Source organism: Triturus cristatus, chromosome 3_2, assembly GCF_964204655.1.
Source record: "Triturus cristatus chromosome 3_2, aTriCri1.1, whole genome shotgun sequence".
Taxonomy (NCBI): domain Eukaryota; kingdom Metazoa; phylum Chordata; class Amphibia; order Caudata; family Salamandridae; genus Triturus; species Triturus cristatus.
Genome location: NC_140584.1, coordinates 302,752,456 through 302,769,305, shown reverse-complemented (window position 1 = coordinate 302,769,305; position 16,850 = coordinate 302,752,456). Strand labels below are relative to the sequence as shown.

The 16,850-nt window shown below is 43.7% G+C and overlaps 1 protein-coding gene across 1 annotated transcript in view; it reads right to left on the bottom strand.

Annotated features, from left to right (window-relative positions):
* The window catches only part of SLC9A1 (solute carrier family 9 member A1), a 300,131-nt gene that overhangs the window by 99,509 nt on the left and 183,772 nt on the right, over positions 1-16,850 (bottom strand). Inside the window, exon 2 of the mRNA XM_085647703.1 lies at positions 14,658-15,118. Coding sequence (XP_085503829.1) covers positions 14,658-15,118 — 461 coding nt within the window. The remainder of the gene's footprint in view (positions 1-14,657; positions 15,119-16,850) is intronic.

The following is a 16,850-nucleotide window of genomic DNA, read 5'->3' as shown; positions in this document are numbered from 1 at the left end:
ACCACAAAGCACTCAAGAGAACCTACGAAAACAAAGACTTCAGGATACTCAAGGCATGGCAAAGCTGGCCAACCAAGGGGGATCAGCCAGGAAAAGTTGGGGTACATTTAGGAGTTGAAAGGCAACAGCACAGCCTTGACGACTGCGTGACTACAGGGGCATGACACCCCCCCTCTTATGTTGGAGTAGAAAGATCCCAAATAGGGAATCCGGAGTGGCAAATTCAGCACTAGGACGAGTAGCCCCTTTGAATGTTTTATGTCATATGTGGAAACTGACTGAGTTAGGATGACTGACAGACATCAATAGGGCATGTAATCCTGGGACACATTCATTGTTCTGATAAAAGCTCAGCACCATTATGGACCTTACTCTAACGAGGGCTAAAACAGGTGGACTTAAAAAAAGGTGTGGAGCAATTATACTCCGATGTTGCCCAATATAAATTGTTTTTATCCATACCAAAAATACCCACTTTTAAAAGAGGCCTATTTTTTTTTCTTTCAGGCCTTTTTATTCCCTAGAAGATCCAGGCAGACTATCATAATAGCACTGCCTGGAACATGGTTAAGCCAATATGTTTTTAGGGACCAGGATCTGACCAGATGAGGAAGCAGTCACTACTAGAGTACATAAGGGTCCTTTTTCTTTTGAAACACTATTTTTGTAGGTATCACATTCTGCCACGACCTATACTTTGAATCCAATACACTTAAAGGTATCCTACAGCCTTACTGCGTACAGACTCAGTTAGGGTGACGGTAGCCTACAGTCCTCAATTTCTCTCTCCCTTTCCTGACTAACATTCGTTATTGTTGCATTCGGGACTTGTACGCGCACCCAAGGTGAGCACCAGAGGCCACATAAGCAGCACAAAGGCAATGAAGTACCCTAAAAGAAAGCCCAGGACAACACAAGATGGAGCAAAGCATTTTCAGCCAGCTAACATATGGTAAAAGTCATAAATGGCCTATACTGCTTTGCTAAGCACCATGGCTAGCCAAATAAATCACAAACCAACCAGAAACACCTAAAAGCTCACCAAGCGTCCAAACACATGGCAAAGCATTTCAAAATAAATAAGACACTGGAAAGCATCACAGGCCGTCTAAGTTTTGGTTCCGTTCTGCAGGCTGGCCAAGTCATGGCAACCCACCTACAACCACCTCATGACAAAGCCCCAGAGGCTACCAAAGATGATGCAAAGCACTCAGGCCACTAAATATATGGCGGTTCCTCTTTCCTGCTCTTGAGTTCTTAGTACCTCTATTAATCACTCTTCAACTCTTCTTCCGCTCTCCTAGTTTTGAAGCAACATTAAAGCAGTGCTTAATTTGACCCGGTGGTTTACGGTGCTCAGCACCGGCATTCAATCTCCATGTGCCTACCATACATGAATGTGAATGTTTCCTTAATTGGTGCTCATAAAAAAAGCTGGTTTTAATAATTAAGTGACTTGCCCAGAATCACAGGATGTTGAGCCGACGCAGAGACTCGAACCTGGTTCCCAACGCTGAAGTGGGCAGCTCTGGACATTACGCCACATCCTAGCCCCACTTTCATGGTTAGTAGTTGGTTCAGTTTTAGGCGGGGCAAACCGGGGAAATGGGGTGGGATAAGTTGCCTCCTGACGAGGATCTTTAAAAAAAAAAAAAAATTAACCACCGCTTTCAAATGCATAGTTGCTACAGAGCCAACAAGCTTAACAAAGGACTGTAAGCCACACAAGGCATGAAAAGGCCCTATAAATCCTCCAAGGCATAAAAGGTCACAAGCTACCCAAGATGTGGATAACATGGAAAAGCACAGTGGGATACCTAGCACCTGGCAAAGTACTTCCAGCCAAACATGGCACAGCAAAGAAAAGAGCAGGTCACCTAAGATGTTGCAAAGCACTAAGGGCCTGAGGTATCGCAGGGTTTTTTCTCATTCTGTGTCTATGAGAAAATGTGTTTGTAATTGTGGTATATCAGCTTTGTAACTTTGACCCATATGTACTCTCGCTTCCTCAAACACAATGTGCTCTTAGGCAGTGTCAGAGTAGCCCACTTGTAGGCCTGTATATGGAGAACTCTCCAGTGCTTTTGACCTCTCGCGATAGGTCACCATTGTTCTTCAGCTTACCAGTGCATTGTTCCTCAGATCTATACAGTCTGTGTGGGCGAGCGCGAGCTCCAAAACATTCTTCCGCCTTAGTCACCTGCATTGCCGTTCTCAGACATGCGAGGTAGTGAATGGATTATTCAGAGGGAACAACTGCGGTGCACTACACCACGTGCTGCTTGCACAACTGCGGGAAAGAGGCCAAGAGAGAAACAGATCTCATCCGCTCTTCGAGAGGGAAGTAAGGGACAATGAAGGATATTTGCAAATGAAAGCAGCCTCCTCCTCTAGGGGAATCCAACAGCCTTCCGCACTCGGGGGAGCCCAAGCGAACACTGCCCACAGCTGTAGTGGGACCGGCAGAAGAGAGTGGTCAAAACCACAGAGGGTGCAAAGCCTCATAACTCAAGGTTACACAAGCTGCCATAGAGGCTTATGCAGGATGGGCTGTGAATCATGAGGAGTCTGTGGCAACACTCAAGCCCCTCAAGGAGATAAGTGGGGCAGTTAGAAGAAGCACACAAGACTGCCATGTGATACAAGAGATGCAGAAGTGCTCACTGAGGGAGGTTCAAGGGCTCTTTGCAGATGATTGACAGGAGACTGGAGGAATCACAGACTGACTTCAACATACAGGTGAAATCTAGGGTTCATTCGTTTAGGTGCAATGACAACATTGCTTGGCGTGAATCATTCAGTTTTCGTTTACAGGCCACTGGATACTTGAATCAGAAGTTTGGGCAATTTTCCTATCACCAATCTTGCTACCAAATGATGGCGCTTATACCGCATTGTCGAAAGCATGTTGTGAAGCCCAGGGAGGCTCTAATAAATGCTGCATCAAGGAAATAATAGCCTGTGAGAGTGTTGCTTTTTGCTCCAGATACACTGGAAACTGAGCTGATGTAAGGTAAACCATAATATATATATTATATGTATGGCTCCCATTGAGAGCCTCTATCGTTTATTTCAGATTCTGAAAGTCATAACTCCTTGCTAGGACACAACAGCTGGTAAAAAAACTGGTTACCCACTGTTGTCATGTCATAAAGGCGTTCCCGTCAGGTGACCGGGCACTCCAAGAGCCTGTCCGCGCAGCGCTGCTTGTCTGCTTTGACTGAAAGCAGAAAGCACAGCTGCAGGAGGGGGAAGGAAGGCAGTGAAGGTCATGGGTTTTGGTTAAGAATAGCATGCAAGATATTTATTTTTCACATTTGTGTCAGGGAGGAGAGGCCATGTTATCTATAGGTCTCCCATTATCATCTGCCCCTGCACAGTAGTTGAAGGCAGGGGCAGATGACTTTGGGGGCAATACATAACAAAATTACAGATGGGTAACGGTGAATTACAGGGATGTTTTTCACCTCGGGCTCTGATAGACCTCAAACAACTCGAGCTTCGCTCTCGTCTATTTGAAGTCACTCAGAACCCCTGGATGAAAAACATCACCGCAACTGTGTTTCGCATCTATAATTCTATGTTATATCTCAGTTCTCTCCAGGTCATTACGGACATTTCCAGTGCTGTATTTTTATATGACAGCCTAATGCATCCTGGGTGTTATAGTCTTGTTTTCTTCTATTGAACTACTTAGACTAACACACCTGAAATCAATGATTTCGGAGTGGAAGATTATCTGGAGACTGGTGCCCACAATGACCCAAAGTGATATGGTCTCTCTAACCACAACATAATTAAAAGGAACTTCCACCCTTGTCCATCCAATTGGTTGTTATATGGTTTCAACGTTATTCTAATGATTGTCTGGTCGAAATCTGGCTATACTGACATGGTCGATAAGAAATTTTCCATGATGCACACATATGTAAGATGTAGGCGTACAATACGATTATTGTGTTATACTGAGATACTGTACAGGAGTTGGAAAATATATATATATATATATATTTTACAGCAGTATTCCTTTCGGAAATATTTCACACGCACTCACGGGTTTACAGTTAAATTGCTCTCCTCAGACCCGTGAAAAAGGTCTGAGGAGAGACTGAAACGCGTAGGGTTTATTGTCAGTAATATTGCTGCAAAATAAACTAGAGCAATTTAACTGTAAACCCGTGAGTGCAAGTGAAATATTTCCGAAAGGAATACTGCTGTAAATTAATGACGGCTGGGCTCGGCCGTGTTCACAGCGCACCATCTCAGAGTGCCGTTGTTTGGGAAAGTGAGCCGGTTGGAGGAGATAGAGATATATATAGGCAGTAAACCTTTCTTCAAGCGATCCTCTTTGCCATGGATCAAGAAGGGGACGGACTCCACTTGATTTATACCCAATTTGTTTTATTTTTGTTCGTGCGCTATGCCGCTATGACGCGTTTCGGGCTCAACAGCCGTGATCACATGACGTGCCCCTTACATTTCTCCCATTTTTAAAGTGACAGTGCATTGTTGATTGCCATAGACATAGACAAAATACAACCATGGTTTAAGCGTTTTTTACGCGCCAATTCTTATCAATTTGGATTGTTGTAACTGTAAAATACATAACATGAATTTAGTCTCATGGCTCCAGATTTAAAAATATCGAGCTATTGGCTCACATATTGTAAAGTGCATTTATATTTGTATAAATACATAAATAGACTGCACATATAAAATCAGAGCAATATAAAAACATGTTAAAACCATATCATTGATAAAAATTTGAGAAATCTCTAGCAGCATGGTTAAGTCTGACTGTGCAAAAACGGCAAATAAGTGCAAAATTGTGCAACCCTGTGCAATATAACATTTGTGCAAATTCAAGTTTACAACCCAATAGGTAAATTTACATGACCATCTATAAAACTTTGTTTATGTAGATGGAATGAGAATCAGGAAAAGGGAAAATGAGGGAAAAAAGAGGGGAAAAGGGGGGGGGGGGGGAGAGGAAACAAAAATGAACATCCTAACATATATGTCAAAATATATGGTTTAAAAATTATTATTCTTGCTGATATTGGAGAACCTTTGGAAAGGGAAGTCTATATCTAATGTTGCTTATTTAAGAGATATTGAATTGCTTAATTTTTTATATATAGACTTCCTAAAGCCACGTGTATAAGTCTTCTGTGGTGTTTAGCCCATGTGGGCTTTTGCTGTCAAGTCAAGTCAAAGAATTTATATAGCGCACTACATACCCGGAGGGTCTCAAGGCGCTTAGGGAGGGGAGGAGGATTACTTGTCAAATATCCACGTTTTAAGTTGCTTTCTGAATGCTAGGTGGTTCTGGGTAAGGCGAAGGTAAGTGGGGAGTGAGTTCCATGTTTTAGCAGCCAGGTATGAGAAGGATCTGCCTCCCATTGTGGTCTTGTTGATGCGAGGTACAGTGGCGAGGGCTTGGCTGGAAGAACGTAGTTGGCGGGAGGGGGTGTAGAAGGACAGTCGTGAGTTGAGGCATTCTGGTCCGATGTCGTAGAGTGATGTGTGCGTGGGTTAGCAGTCGGAAAGTGATCCTCTTATTGACGGGTAGCCAGTGGAGGTCTTTCAGGTGACCAGAGATGTGTTCGTTGCGCGGGATGTCTAATATGATCCTGGCTGAGGCGTTTTGGATTCGTTGGAGTTTCTTCTGGAGTTTAGCGGTAGTACCTGCGTAGAGGGTGTTTCCGTAGTCCAGTCGGCTCGTGACCAGAGCATGGGTGACTGTTTTTCTGGTTTCGGTGGGGATCCAGCGAAATGTTTTTTTGAGCATGCGAAGAATGTTGAAGCAGGATGAGGATACGGCGTTGACTTGTCTGTACATTGAGAGTGAAGAATCCAGGATAACGCCTAGGTTCCGTGCGTGGTCTGTCGGGATGGGTGCTTTTCCAAGAGCTTCCGGCCACCAGGAGTCGTCCCAAGCAGAGGGGGAAGTACCTAAGATGAGGACTTCTGTTTTATCTGAGTTCAGTTTCAGACGGCTGTGTTTCATCCATTCGGCAACTTCTTTCATTCCTTCGTGTAGGTTAGTTTTGGCGGTGCTGGGGTCATTGGTGAGAGAAAGGATCAGTTGAGTGTCATCCGCGTAGGAGATGATGTTGAGGTTGTGTTAGCGGGCGATGGTCGCGAGGGGACTCATGTATACGTTGAAGAGGGTGGGACTGAGTGAGGATCCTTGTGGTACGCCACAGATGACTTCAGTGGCCTCGGACTTGAATGGTGGAAGGCGGACTCTCTGGGTTCTACCGGTGAGGAACGAGGTGATCCATTCAAGTGCTTTTCCTTGTATTCCGATATTTCTGAGGCGTTGTAAAAGGGTGCTGTGGCAGACTGTGTCGAAGGCTGCAGAGAGGTCGAGGAGGAGGAGGGCGACTGTGTCTCCATTGTCCAGTAGAGTTCGAATGTCGTCTGTTGCTGCGATGAGGGCGGTCTCAGTGCTGTGTTTTGCTCGGAAGCCGGACTGTGAGGAGTCGAGGGATTTGTTGGCTTCGAGAAAAGCGGCGAGCTGGTTGTTGACAGCTTTCTCGATTACTTTGGCCGGGAATGGAAGGAGCGAAATGGGGCGGTAATTTTTGAGTTCGGTGGGGTCCGCTGTGTGTTTTTTCAGAAGGGCGGTGAGTTCAGCGTGTTTCCATTTTTCCGGGAAGGTGGCGGAGTTGAAGGAGCAGTTGATGACGTCTCGGTGGTGTGGTGCTATGACGGAGTCTGCTTTGTTGAAGATGTGGTGAGGACATGGGTCTGTGGGGGATCCTGAGTGGATGGAGTTCATCAGGCGGATGGTGTCCTCAGTGGAGATTGGGTTCCAGTCGTTAAGGGTGTTCAAGGGGGGAGAATGTTCGGCATATGGTTCGGTGGGTTGGTCTCCGGGTTGGTTGTCGAAGCTGTTGTGGATGTCTGCAATTTTGTTGTGGAAGAATGAGGCTAGGGAGTCGCAGAGGGTTTGAGAGGGGGTGATGTCGTTGGAGTTGGCCGAGGGATTGGTAATAATCCTTGACGATGTCGAAAAGTTCCTTGCTGTTGTGGGCGCTGTTGTCAAGTCGATCCTTGAATGCTGTTTTCTTGGCCTTTCGAATTAATTGGTGGTGTGTGCGGGTGGCATTTTTGAAGGCGTCCTTGGTGCTAGTGGTTGGGTCTTTTTTCCAGGCCTTTGAGGGAGCGGCAGAGTTTCTTGGATTTCTTAAGATCATCGTTGAACCATGAGGCCTTCTTGCTGCCAAGTTTGATTTGTCGTTTTTTCAGTGGTGCTAAGGTGTCGGCGGTGTTGGATAACCAAAGGGTGAAGTTGGCGGCGGCTTGGTTTGGGTTAGAAGAGTGGGCTGGGGTGTTTAGAAGGAGCGATGAGGAGATCTGGTCGATGGTGATTTTGTTCCAGTTTCTTTGCAGAGTTGGTTGGAGGTGGTTGGTGGGTTTTGGCTTGTTGTAGGTGAAGTGAACGCAGCTGTGGTCAGTCCAGAGGAGATCCGTAGTGTGGTTGAAGGAGACATGTTTGCTGGAGGTGAAGATGGGGTCGAGTGTGTGGCCTGCGATGTGGGTGGGGGAAGTGACCAGTTGTTTAAGTCCGAGGTTGGCGAGGTTGTCCAAGAGGGTGGTGGTGTTGCGGTCGTTGATCTTTTCAAGGTGAAAGTTGAGGTCTCCCAGAAGGATGTAGTCTTTGGAGGGGAGCGCGTGTGGAGTGATGAAGTCCGTGATTTCTTCACTGAATTTTGCGCGGGGTCCTGGTGGTCTGTAGAGGAGGGTGCCTCTGAGTGTGGTCTTGGGGTCGATGTGGATCTGGAAGTGAAGGTGTTCGGAGTTGGCGAGGTTGGTGTCAGAGCTGGTTGAGATGCGGATTGATTTTTTATGGACGATAGCGATTCCTCCTCCTGTGTGGCCGGTACGGTCTTTGCGTGTGATCTTATAATCTTCAGGGATGGCAATGGTGATGTCTGGGGCGGAGGAAGCGTTCATCCATGTTTCTGTCCAGTTCTAGTATGTACTTTGTCTCCAATTTTCTCAGGAGAGCCTCACGATCACCACCTCTTCTAAGAGGCGGTATACAATCGCAAAATATGTAAGAAATTTTGTATTGCTTTCATGGCAATCCCTAAAATGTCGGGCCACCGGATAGGATGAATCTACATTTGTAATTGCTCGTAAATGTTGGAGAATTCTCGTGGACCTGCAACTTAGTGGATCCCACGTACTGCAGCCCACAAGAGCACTCCAACACATAAATAACAAATTCCGTTTTGCAAGTCATATTTTTCGTGATCGTGTAAGCTTTGTCCTCAAAGGGTATTGTGAATGAAGTTTTGTTGGTTGCATGCCTGCAAGCCTTACAAGTGGAGCACTTCAAGAAACCCCTACGTTTGGTCAACCAGTTGGTACCGGATTTTAATTCTGGACTGCTATTGACTAAAAAGTCACTGGTAGATGGTGCCCTTCTGAAAGTAATAGTTGGGTTAGATGGAATAATTTCACTAAGTTGCGTGTCTAGGTGTAATAGGTAGCAATTATCTTTTATAATTTTACTGAGGCTGTCTTTCTGTTTGTTGTACGTTAAGATTAATCTTATTTCCTCTGTCTTATTAGTACATATATCTTGTGTGTTGGTTGTAGTTTTTTTGTTGTTTCTGGATGGTTTGAACAACAGATCCTCACGTTTCATAGACCTAGTTTTCTGTATGGCCTCATCAATAATTTTGATGCTGTAGCCCCTTTCTAAGAATCTGTTCTTGCTTTCTTGCTGGGCGGTTACTAAGTCATTGTTGTTGCTACAGATTCTTCGGATCCGTAACATCTCCCCGTAAGGAATACTATGGATGGTGTGTTTAGGGTGGAAACTAGAGGAATGCAAGGTCGTGTTTCCTGCTGTAGGTTTGCGGTAAAGTGTTGTATGAAGCTGGTTATTAGCAACGTAGACACGCACATCTAGAAAGCACACCTCTGTTTTGTCAATGGTACTGGTAAAGTGCAAATTGAGATTGTTATCATTGATACCCTCTATGAATTTCAGAGCCTCCATCTCACTGCCCCGCCAGATTATAAAAAGATCTATATAACGCATCCATTTTATGACATGATTTGACATTAGTATTGCGTGCTTGGTTTTTAAAATAGTCTCTTCCCAGAAGCCCATGTGGAGGCAAGCGTAGCTAGGTGAAAAGCTAGCCCCCATGGCTACTCCTCTTAGTTGCTGGTATATTTGTTGATTAAACAAAAAGTAATTGTTGTTTAAACAAAATTGAATGAGACTGATCAGCATTTTATTGTGATGATGGAATTGGATCAGTCTACTTGACAAAAAGTATTCTACCGCTCTCAACCCGTCTTTGTGATTGATTGAGGTGTAGAGGTTGGAGACGTCCAGTGTTATTAAAAGATAGTCCTCTTTCCACTGATAGTTGATCAGATGTGTCCTGGACGTATGATGGTAGTCCTTTTACTAAGTCTTGTAGAAAGGAGTCTATATAGATTGAAACGTTTTCAAGCAAGCTCTGTTTGGCCGATATTATTGGCCGTCCTGGAGGGTGTTGAGTGTCTTTATGAATTTTCGGTGACTGGCATGATGGGATGATCTTTCTTCATGAATTTATATTCATCTTGATTGAGGAGGCCGATGCTCTTCCAAGCCAATAGTTTAGAAAATAGTTCATTTTGTGCCTGTGTTGTTGCTGGTTTGTTGCTTAGCTTATAGCATGCCCGGTCGTTTAATTGAGACAATGCTTCTTGAGTATTGTTGCAGGGGCTAAATTATATATTAGACCATGGGTGAGGATAACCCACGCTAATAAGACAGACTGGTATTACTTGTATGTCATTTTGATGTTTTACTGTATTGAATTCTGTATATGCAATTATAACTACTGGTTCTTTGAAAAAATGGATATACCTGTCAATATACTACATATGTGAAAATCTAATAAACCGAACAAAACAAAAAAAAGATTACAGGAACTTCCACTAAATAGCCCTTCTGCGCCGTGCGAGGCGACTTCACCCTTAGTAACCTGCCTTAGTTCCTATTGTAATGATGGAATCCAAGACCTGGGGATCCATTATCTGGAGAGAAGTGTATCTAAAAGTGTAAGAAAAACCACATAAAGCTTACCTTAGCCCAAATCGTGTTTACAGAAGACATTGAATAAGAGTTCTAAGGAGCAGCAAATCGACCTTCCCAACCTGGAATAAAGGCTTATGGACTCCAACTAAACCCTTGCCACTGGATTTTCTATAAAATTAGAAAATGCAGACATGGTTAAGTTAATGTTTGTCGAAGCAGATGCCTTTTTCAGTCTGGCTTGACAGCACAGCCATCTTGATAACCTATTGTTACCAATTCCTTTAAATAGTATAATATAATAATATAACTCTGCCTTCACCCAGTGGAGCATACCATAGTACTTCTTGCTTTTGGATGCTTGCTGTATTATTCCACCTTGTAGGAAGAGTTTTCACTGAAATGCACGCTGGGCTACTTTACATCGGAAAACACCACTGAATTCAGTTCTTTATCTCCTATGAGGAATCTATTTAAAAAAGAAATCCTTTCGCCACGATTTCCCAGCATTAGTGCCACAATGACTGAAAATAGCATTTATGCATGCCTGTGAGTGCAAACTTTACCGTAAAGCCAAACCTATTTGGTTTACCGATGCTTGTTGCATTTGAAACATTTGTGGTGGTGATGGAGCAGGTAGTGCAAAATTTTGTATACCTCCTATTTTGCATAAAAGTATTAACTGAATAACCTACTTATTATAATTTACTAATAGTGTGCTGTGATATATTAAAATTAACCAACCTGCATACACAAATTATACGTGGGAACTTGCTATTTGCATGGCGAAATAACTCTAAAAACTAAAATACGTACGCATATTAACAGTAGTATATTTAATAATTAGATATCGCATGCTTTATGTTGCTTTTGTGATATTTGCAACTTCGTGGAGGACCGTAAAGGTGAATATACTGCTTTAAATGTCGCTATATGCTAGGAAAATACTAATACATAAAGGGATTAGTGAGAGTATAACATTAGAAGCATCATTTCTTTGTATTAATTACTCTTTTGTGTTTGTTTCGCTTAAGTTGACATTTTGGCCTATCGAAAGCATGGCGGCAGAGACAGTTCAGAAGTGGACACCATCTCATGAAGCGTGAAGTCTACTGCGCAGAATCGGATGGCTCCGTGAACTTCCTAACTACCTCTGTACACGCCGTTCCTGTCAAGGATAGGTTATTGGTGGACTGCCAAAGGAACCCGGATATTATAAACTGGTGGACCTTTTAAACTAGAAGTCGAAATATTGCAACAATCAGAATTGGGTCATAGCCGGAAACATATCAGCAAAATCCATGTGAACCTGGACTATACAAAATCAGACGTTTTCCCCCCGACCAATTTGAACCTTTCTCCGCCCAAAAATGTTTCATGTTATCCCGAAATTTATTATAATAAAAAAAAAAGAGTAGCAGAATAGGGAGGGGCTATCTATCTAGTCTATTCTTTCCAGACCTTTTCTATCACATTCGGCGGTTATTATGACTGCGTACCCTCTTTAACCCTACAGGTGATGACGGATGCTGGCACGATTTCTGGTCCTCTGACGATCTTTGGGACTATAACGTGCTGAGCAAAGGACTTTCGGACTTTGAGATCTGGCCTGCTTTTGGACAAATTAACGACAAAATTCGGTTATGCAGAGCCAATGAATTGGAGAAAACCAAGATAGCCAGAATAGGTAAATATGGTGTTCTGTGATATGATTAAATTGATCTAGAAATTCTAAACTTTTGAAGAGACAAATGCTAATATTAATGAAATTTAGATAAACAAATATTAACAGAAATAATGAGTTTGTGGTTCTTCGTTAAAGAGAATAAGGATTCTGAGTCTTAAATGTATTTTAGCTGGTTCTAAATTACCATCAACCAATCCAACTAATTGGTCCGATCGACCAAGTGGGCGGAGTGCCTTGATGTTTAGGAATCTATAGGTGGCAAAGGTTAATGTATATGATGTAAGATAACTTTTCTTTCCCAATAGGTTATAAGGTACTCCCACCCACATGTACAGCGCATCATTCCCCCTCCTGTGTGCAGACCTGTGAATGAGAAACGTGCGAGTGTTGGTGTTATGGGCCCCACCAATGAATGCGTGTGTGAATGAGTTAGTGCGACGGCGGGTCTGCTCTCATTTTTTCTCCAAGTTGTTGTTTGCGCTGGATCAGTGGCATAACAAAAAGGTTTGTCAGCTCCTTTACAACTGGTAGGTGGTACATTGTTTGGTGGAGAAGTGTGTGATACACCAGTCCTATGAATGCTATTTAACACACTGGTTTTGATAATGCAAAAAAGGTTTATACTCACATGTCAAATATTGGTATTGTCAGGTTAAATTTGCCAATGTTTCGACCCCATAAGTTGAACATTAACAGAGTCATCTTCAGGACAGGGGGCTGTTGCTAACCACCATTCTGGCTTATTACAAAGAAATAATGGCAAGGCAAGTGGGGGCAGGTTCAGAAGAAAGGAGGGGGGGGGGGGAGGATTGCAGCAACCCTCTGGGCATGAAGATTCACTGTGATTTTTTTTATCTGCATGAGAAATCGAGTGGGATGCTTAGCATGCCAATGCTGCTCTGCCATGGAATTTTGGTTTTAAAATTGTACATGCCGTTTTATTTTGCAATTAGCTACCAATCACAGTACTGCCTGCACCCTGTGAAGCACTTGACCCTTTCGTTTCGCCACCCTGATATCAGTTTCAAATGCAAAAGCATCACTCCTGCATAAAAATAAAAATCAGCCTAACAATAACTTGCCTTTGGAATGGAATGGTATGGTATGGTATGGTATGCTACACTACAGATTTCCGGCTGCTGTGTTGCCTTGCAGACACTCGCGCAATACTTCTATAAGCTGCACATTGCTTCTTGAAAGGCCAGTGAGAAGGTTAGTAGTCAGTTCTATTGTCCCGTTTGAGCTGGGTCTGGTACCAATTTTGATATGGTTTTATTTAATTTTTTTTTAAAGCATCCATTTTTATAGTGGTAGTTCTAACTGCCTTACATTTTATTTGCACTGTGATCTCTAGCGATCTTAGAATTACGAGAGGCAATGACGGATACCACACACAAAAGGCTAAAAAAATTGTCTTCATGGGATTTGCAAGCAGTTGGTAAAGCTGCGTAACCAGACTTCTAGTTAAGCTGGGTTCTTTTTCCTTATATCAAATGGCAAGAACTCAGTAAGATCGAAGAATGCATCTGAGAGGTATTTGCCTTCATTGAACATTTCCAAGGCAAACTCCATCAAAAACAACTTTGCTGAAACATTTCTTTTCCTTTTGAGGTGTTGCTAAACAGCTCCAACTACCTGTCAGAGACAGCATTGTATACAACACTCCACACAGCCAATCCTTACTCAAGATTAGATGGCTTCCGTGTCAATCTCGGTTGCCTTACTCTTGATTTGTTGTTTTCATCCCTTCCAGTACTTCACCCACCAAGAGAATCTTTCTACTAGCCCTCTGGAAGTTCATCCTGCATTGCAACATTAGAAACAGAGGCTCGCTTAAAAATCAGTTTGCTGCATTTAAATGGTCACTAGAAAACCTACAGCAGAAGCGTGGAGGATCCAACATCAATATTGACAGGCACTGCAGACAACTATTACTACAAAAAAAAGGCATTGAAATGCCAATTGGTCTTGCTTGTATGTAAGGGTAAGCATGACTGATTGGCATTATGCATAATAATTGCTGCTTCTCGTATGCTGCTCTCATTGGTCCTGTAATTAACACAGGTTTCCTTCCGAGTGCAACTTTCATGCGTGGTGTCTACTTCCTATTAAAAGGGATAGGCCATAGCCTTATAGCCTGCAGCCAAGGGCTATCACGGTTTAAAGGCCCTGAATCAGAGTTAAAGGTCCGAGCCGCAGACAAGAGCTTAAAACGAGGGTGAGAGCCTTTAACGGGTATAGCCCAAGGCATAAGGGATACCAAACTATTAGAACATTCCACCCACCAAGAGTAGAATGTTCTAAATTAAAAATGGAGAACCAGAAAGAAACATTGAAATACTGGAGCTCCGGGCTTCTACCAGCCATTATATGCCCAGAGCTATTCCACTGTCTTCAATTGAGCTTACAAAATTCCAGTGTTCTAATATGGCTTACAATTGCTCGAGAATATCTAGGGAAGGAATAAGGGAGGGGGGTAACTGGAACAGGCTATAATTGCTGAATCCTTTGTCTATACAGTGATATGCCTGTAAGAACCAGAGTGGGCAGGCCCTTTGTAGGTCTGTGTTTTGTTAACATTTTGTCACACCCACAACATCATACAAAAAGAAACTCAATTCACTGGTTTTAACCTACAACATGAGCTTATGAACCCTGTAAAGTAGATCAGTATTTCATGCATATGCTGTTGGCTAGTCCGTGAAGACGGTCAGTCCTGGTAATGTACTGCACAGACTGTTTAATTAGGATGCAAAGGCCATGCGTGGGTTCGTCAGGGCTGGGGAAGCAGCCTGAAATTGTAACCCTGGTGCTCAGAATCTGTAAGATTATCCAGTGAATGAACAGGCGTTCGGTGCCTTAGATGCGGTCAGGCCTGAGGAATGAGAGGTCCGCATCTAATCATGTACTCACCACAGTGACAGCATCGTTCAGCAGGGACTCCCCAAACACCAGGATATGCAGCAGCTCATTGATGTGGATCTCCTCAAAGACGGCCAGCACCGCCACTGGGTCTACCGCCGAGATGATGGCGGCAAAGAGAAGGTTGGACAACAGGCCCACACCGTTGAGCGACGCACCACCAATCTGGCAGACTGCGAACATTAGCCCCCCGATGCAGAAGGTGTTCCAGAGGGTTCCCAGCACCGCAAAGATGAGGATGGTACCCAAGTTCTCAGTAAACTGGCGCAGCGGCAAAAAGTAGCCAGCGTCCAGGATGATGGGGGGCAGCAGGAAGAGAAAGAAAAGATCTGTGTCGAGAACTGGTGGCGTCTCCCCTACTCCCTTGATAAGGCCTCCGACCAGCAGGCCAACCACAATCAGCAAGCAGCTCTCCGGCACCACATTGGACACAGTGGGGATGACGTGGAAACCTGATGGGGAGGAAAACAGAGCCAAGGTCAAACACGCAGGAAGCTTACAGACTTAAAACAATGGCCGGCCAGCTAATCGAGCAATCGGATTCCCTTACTGAACTGTGCCTCTGAAAGAGAAGCATGACCGAGGGTCAGTCATGGCACAGCATCACTGGCCTAGCCCCAAACGTTATTCAGAGGCATAGGTCACTTGAGAAATGTTCCAATATACCCGAGAGCGGCCTGACTCTGCAGTCGCATTACCTAGATCGGTCTAAACTTCAATACAGATCAGAACCAGAATGAATATTCAAACAGGAAAGTCAACAGTGCAGCAGAACGCTTCATATAGGACACAGCTTTGAAGAAACGTGCAACAGGTTCAACAGCAGAAACACCACAATTCCTCTGTACAGTGAAATAAGGAGCGCAGCAGACTTTGGGTCTGGAAAAATATCCTGAGATTTCGCCTTTTTTGGATGACCAAGCGAGCTAAGGTAACCCAGAGTGCAGTTCCACCCTTGGATACCATTGTTAATCTGTGCATTGAGTCCTTAACTATGACAGCGCTCTATAACACACATTCTTTTTTTCAAATGTCATGGTCGTTTATTTCCATACAGCCTGACTCAAGTGCCAGCTATGTACCAATTGCAGGAAAAAGATTCTGGAAATTCAGATCATTTTAGGTTCTTTCATTTAGCATATATAGAAGGCACCCGAGCTCCTTGTGACCCAAGGAATAGTTCTGCTTTTAAAAGTCCTGAGCCTGAAAATTCTAGGTGAACTATATCTAGCTTTGCCGTCTGCGGCTTCACCTTTATCAGAGTAAGCAGAGAGAGGAAATACTATTACCAGCGTCCACAACTTGATCTTGAACACAGTAGAATGATCATTTTAGCCATCCATTACACCAGCTCTATTACAACCTGCCTTCACCTCATTCAAGCCTTTGGACACAACTGGAATTGCTAAGGCTGGCTACCAAGATTACAGCGCCTACCTAAGTCACCGATGTACACCCCCCTCAGCATCATGCTTCAAACAATACCTCCCTTCCCTGGCGATGAACACCTTGAACATGGTAATGCCTCCCGCCAATCTGGAGTGGTCTAGCCCTTTGCCCAAAAAAAATAAAAAATAAAAAAAATAAGGAAGGAAGGAGAGGCGACAACTCCATGACCATCTGTCTGAATCAGCCCTAGTCCATAGAAGGGAGAAGCTCCTCTTTCCCAAAGAAAATAAATCTGTCCTTATGCTACTCTATATGGTCTACAATACCACCTACCACTTATCACTGCAATTGACAGCTGGTATATCAGGACCTGCTCTGTCATGGCCTCCCATCTTTTCTTTGCAACCTTGATTAAAACAATCAGCATTTGGCAAATAATTCAGACCCTGGGGTCCTGCGCAGTCCCACTCCTGCTTGTTGTTCAATATGCATGTATATCCTCTTGTACAGTTACTTGTATAGTACCAGCCAAATATGACACAAATTTACTTCAGACTAGACAACAGGTCTTATAATCCATCCAATATGACCCTGTACTTGAACCTTGTGCTCCAATGGAGGAGATGTAGCTTCCCCTCACTGAGCAAAGACAAAAGGGAGATTCTTGCTATGGGAGAAAAAGAGCCCATCATGTTACCCTGGATTCATCCATAGGTCTGGAAACGCCTTCAATTGTGTTAAAGGTATGAACCTTCTGCACTCTTTTTGTACTCAAAATAAATGCAATGATATAGC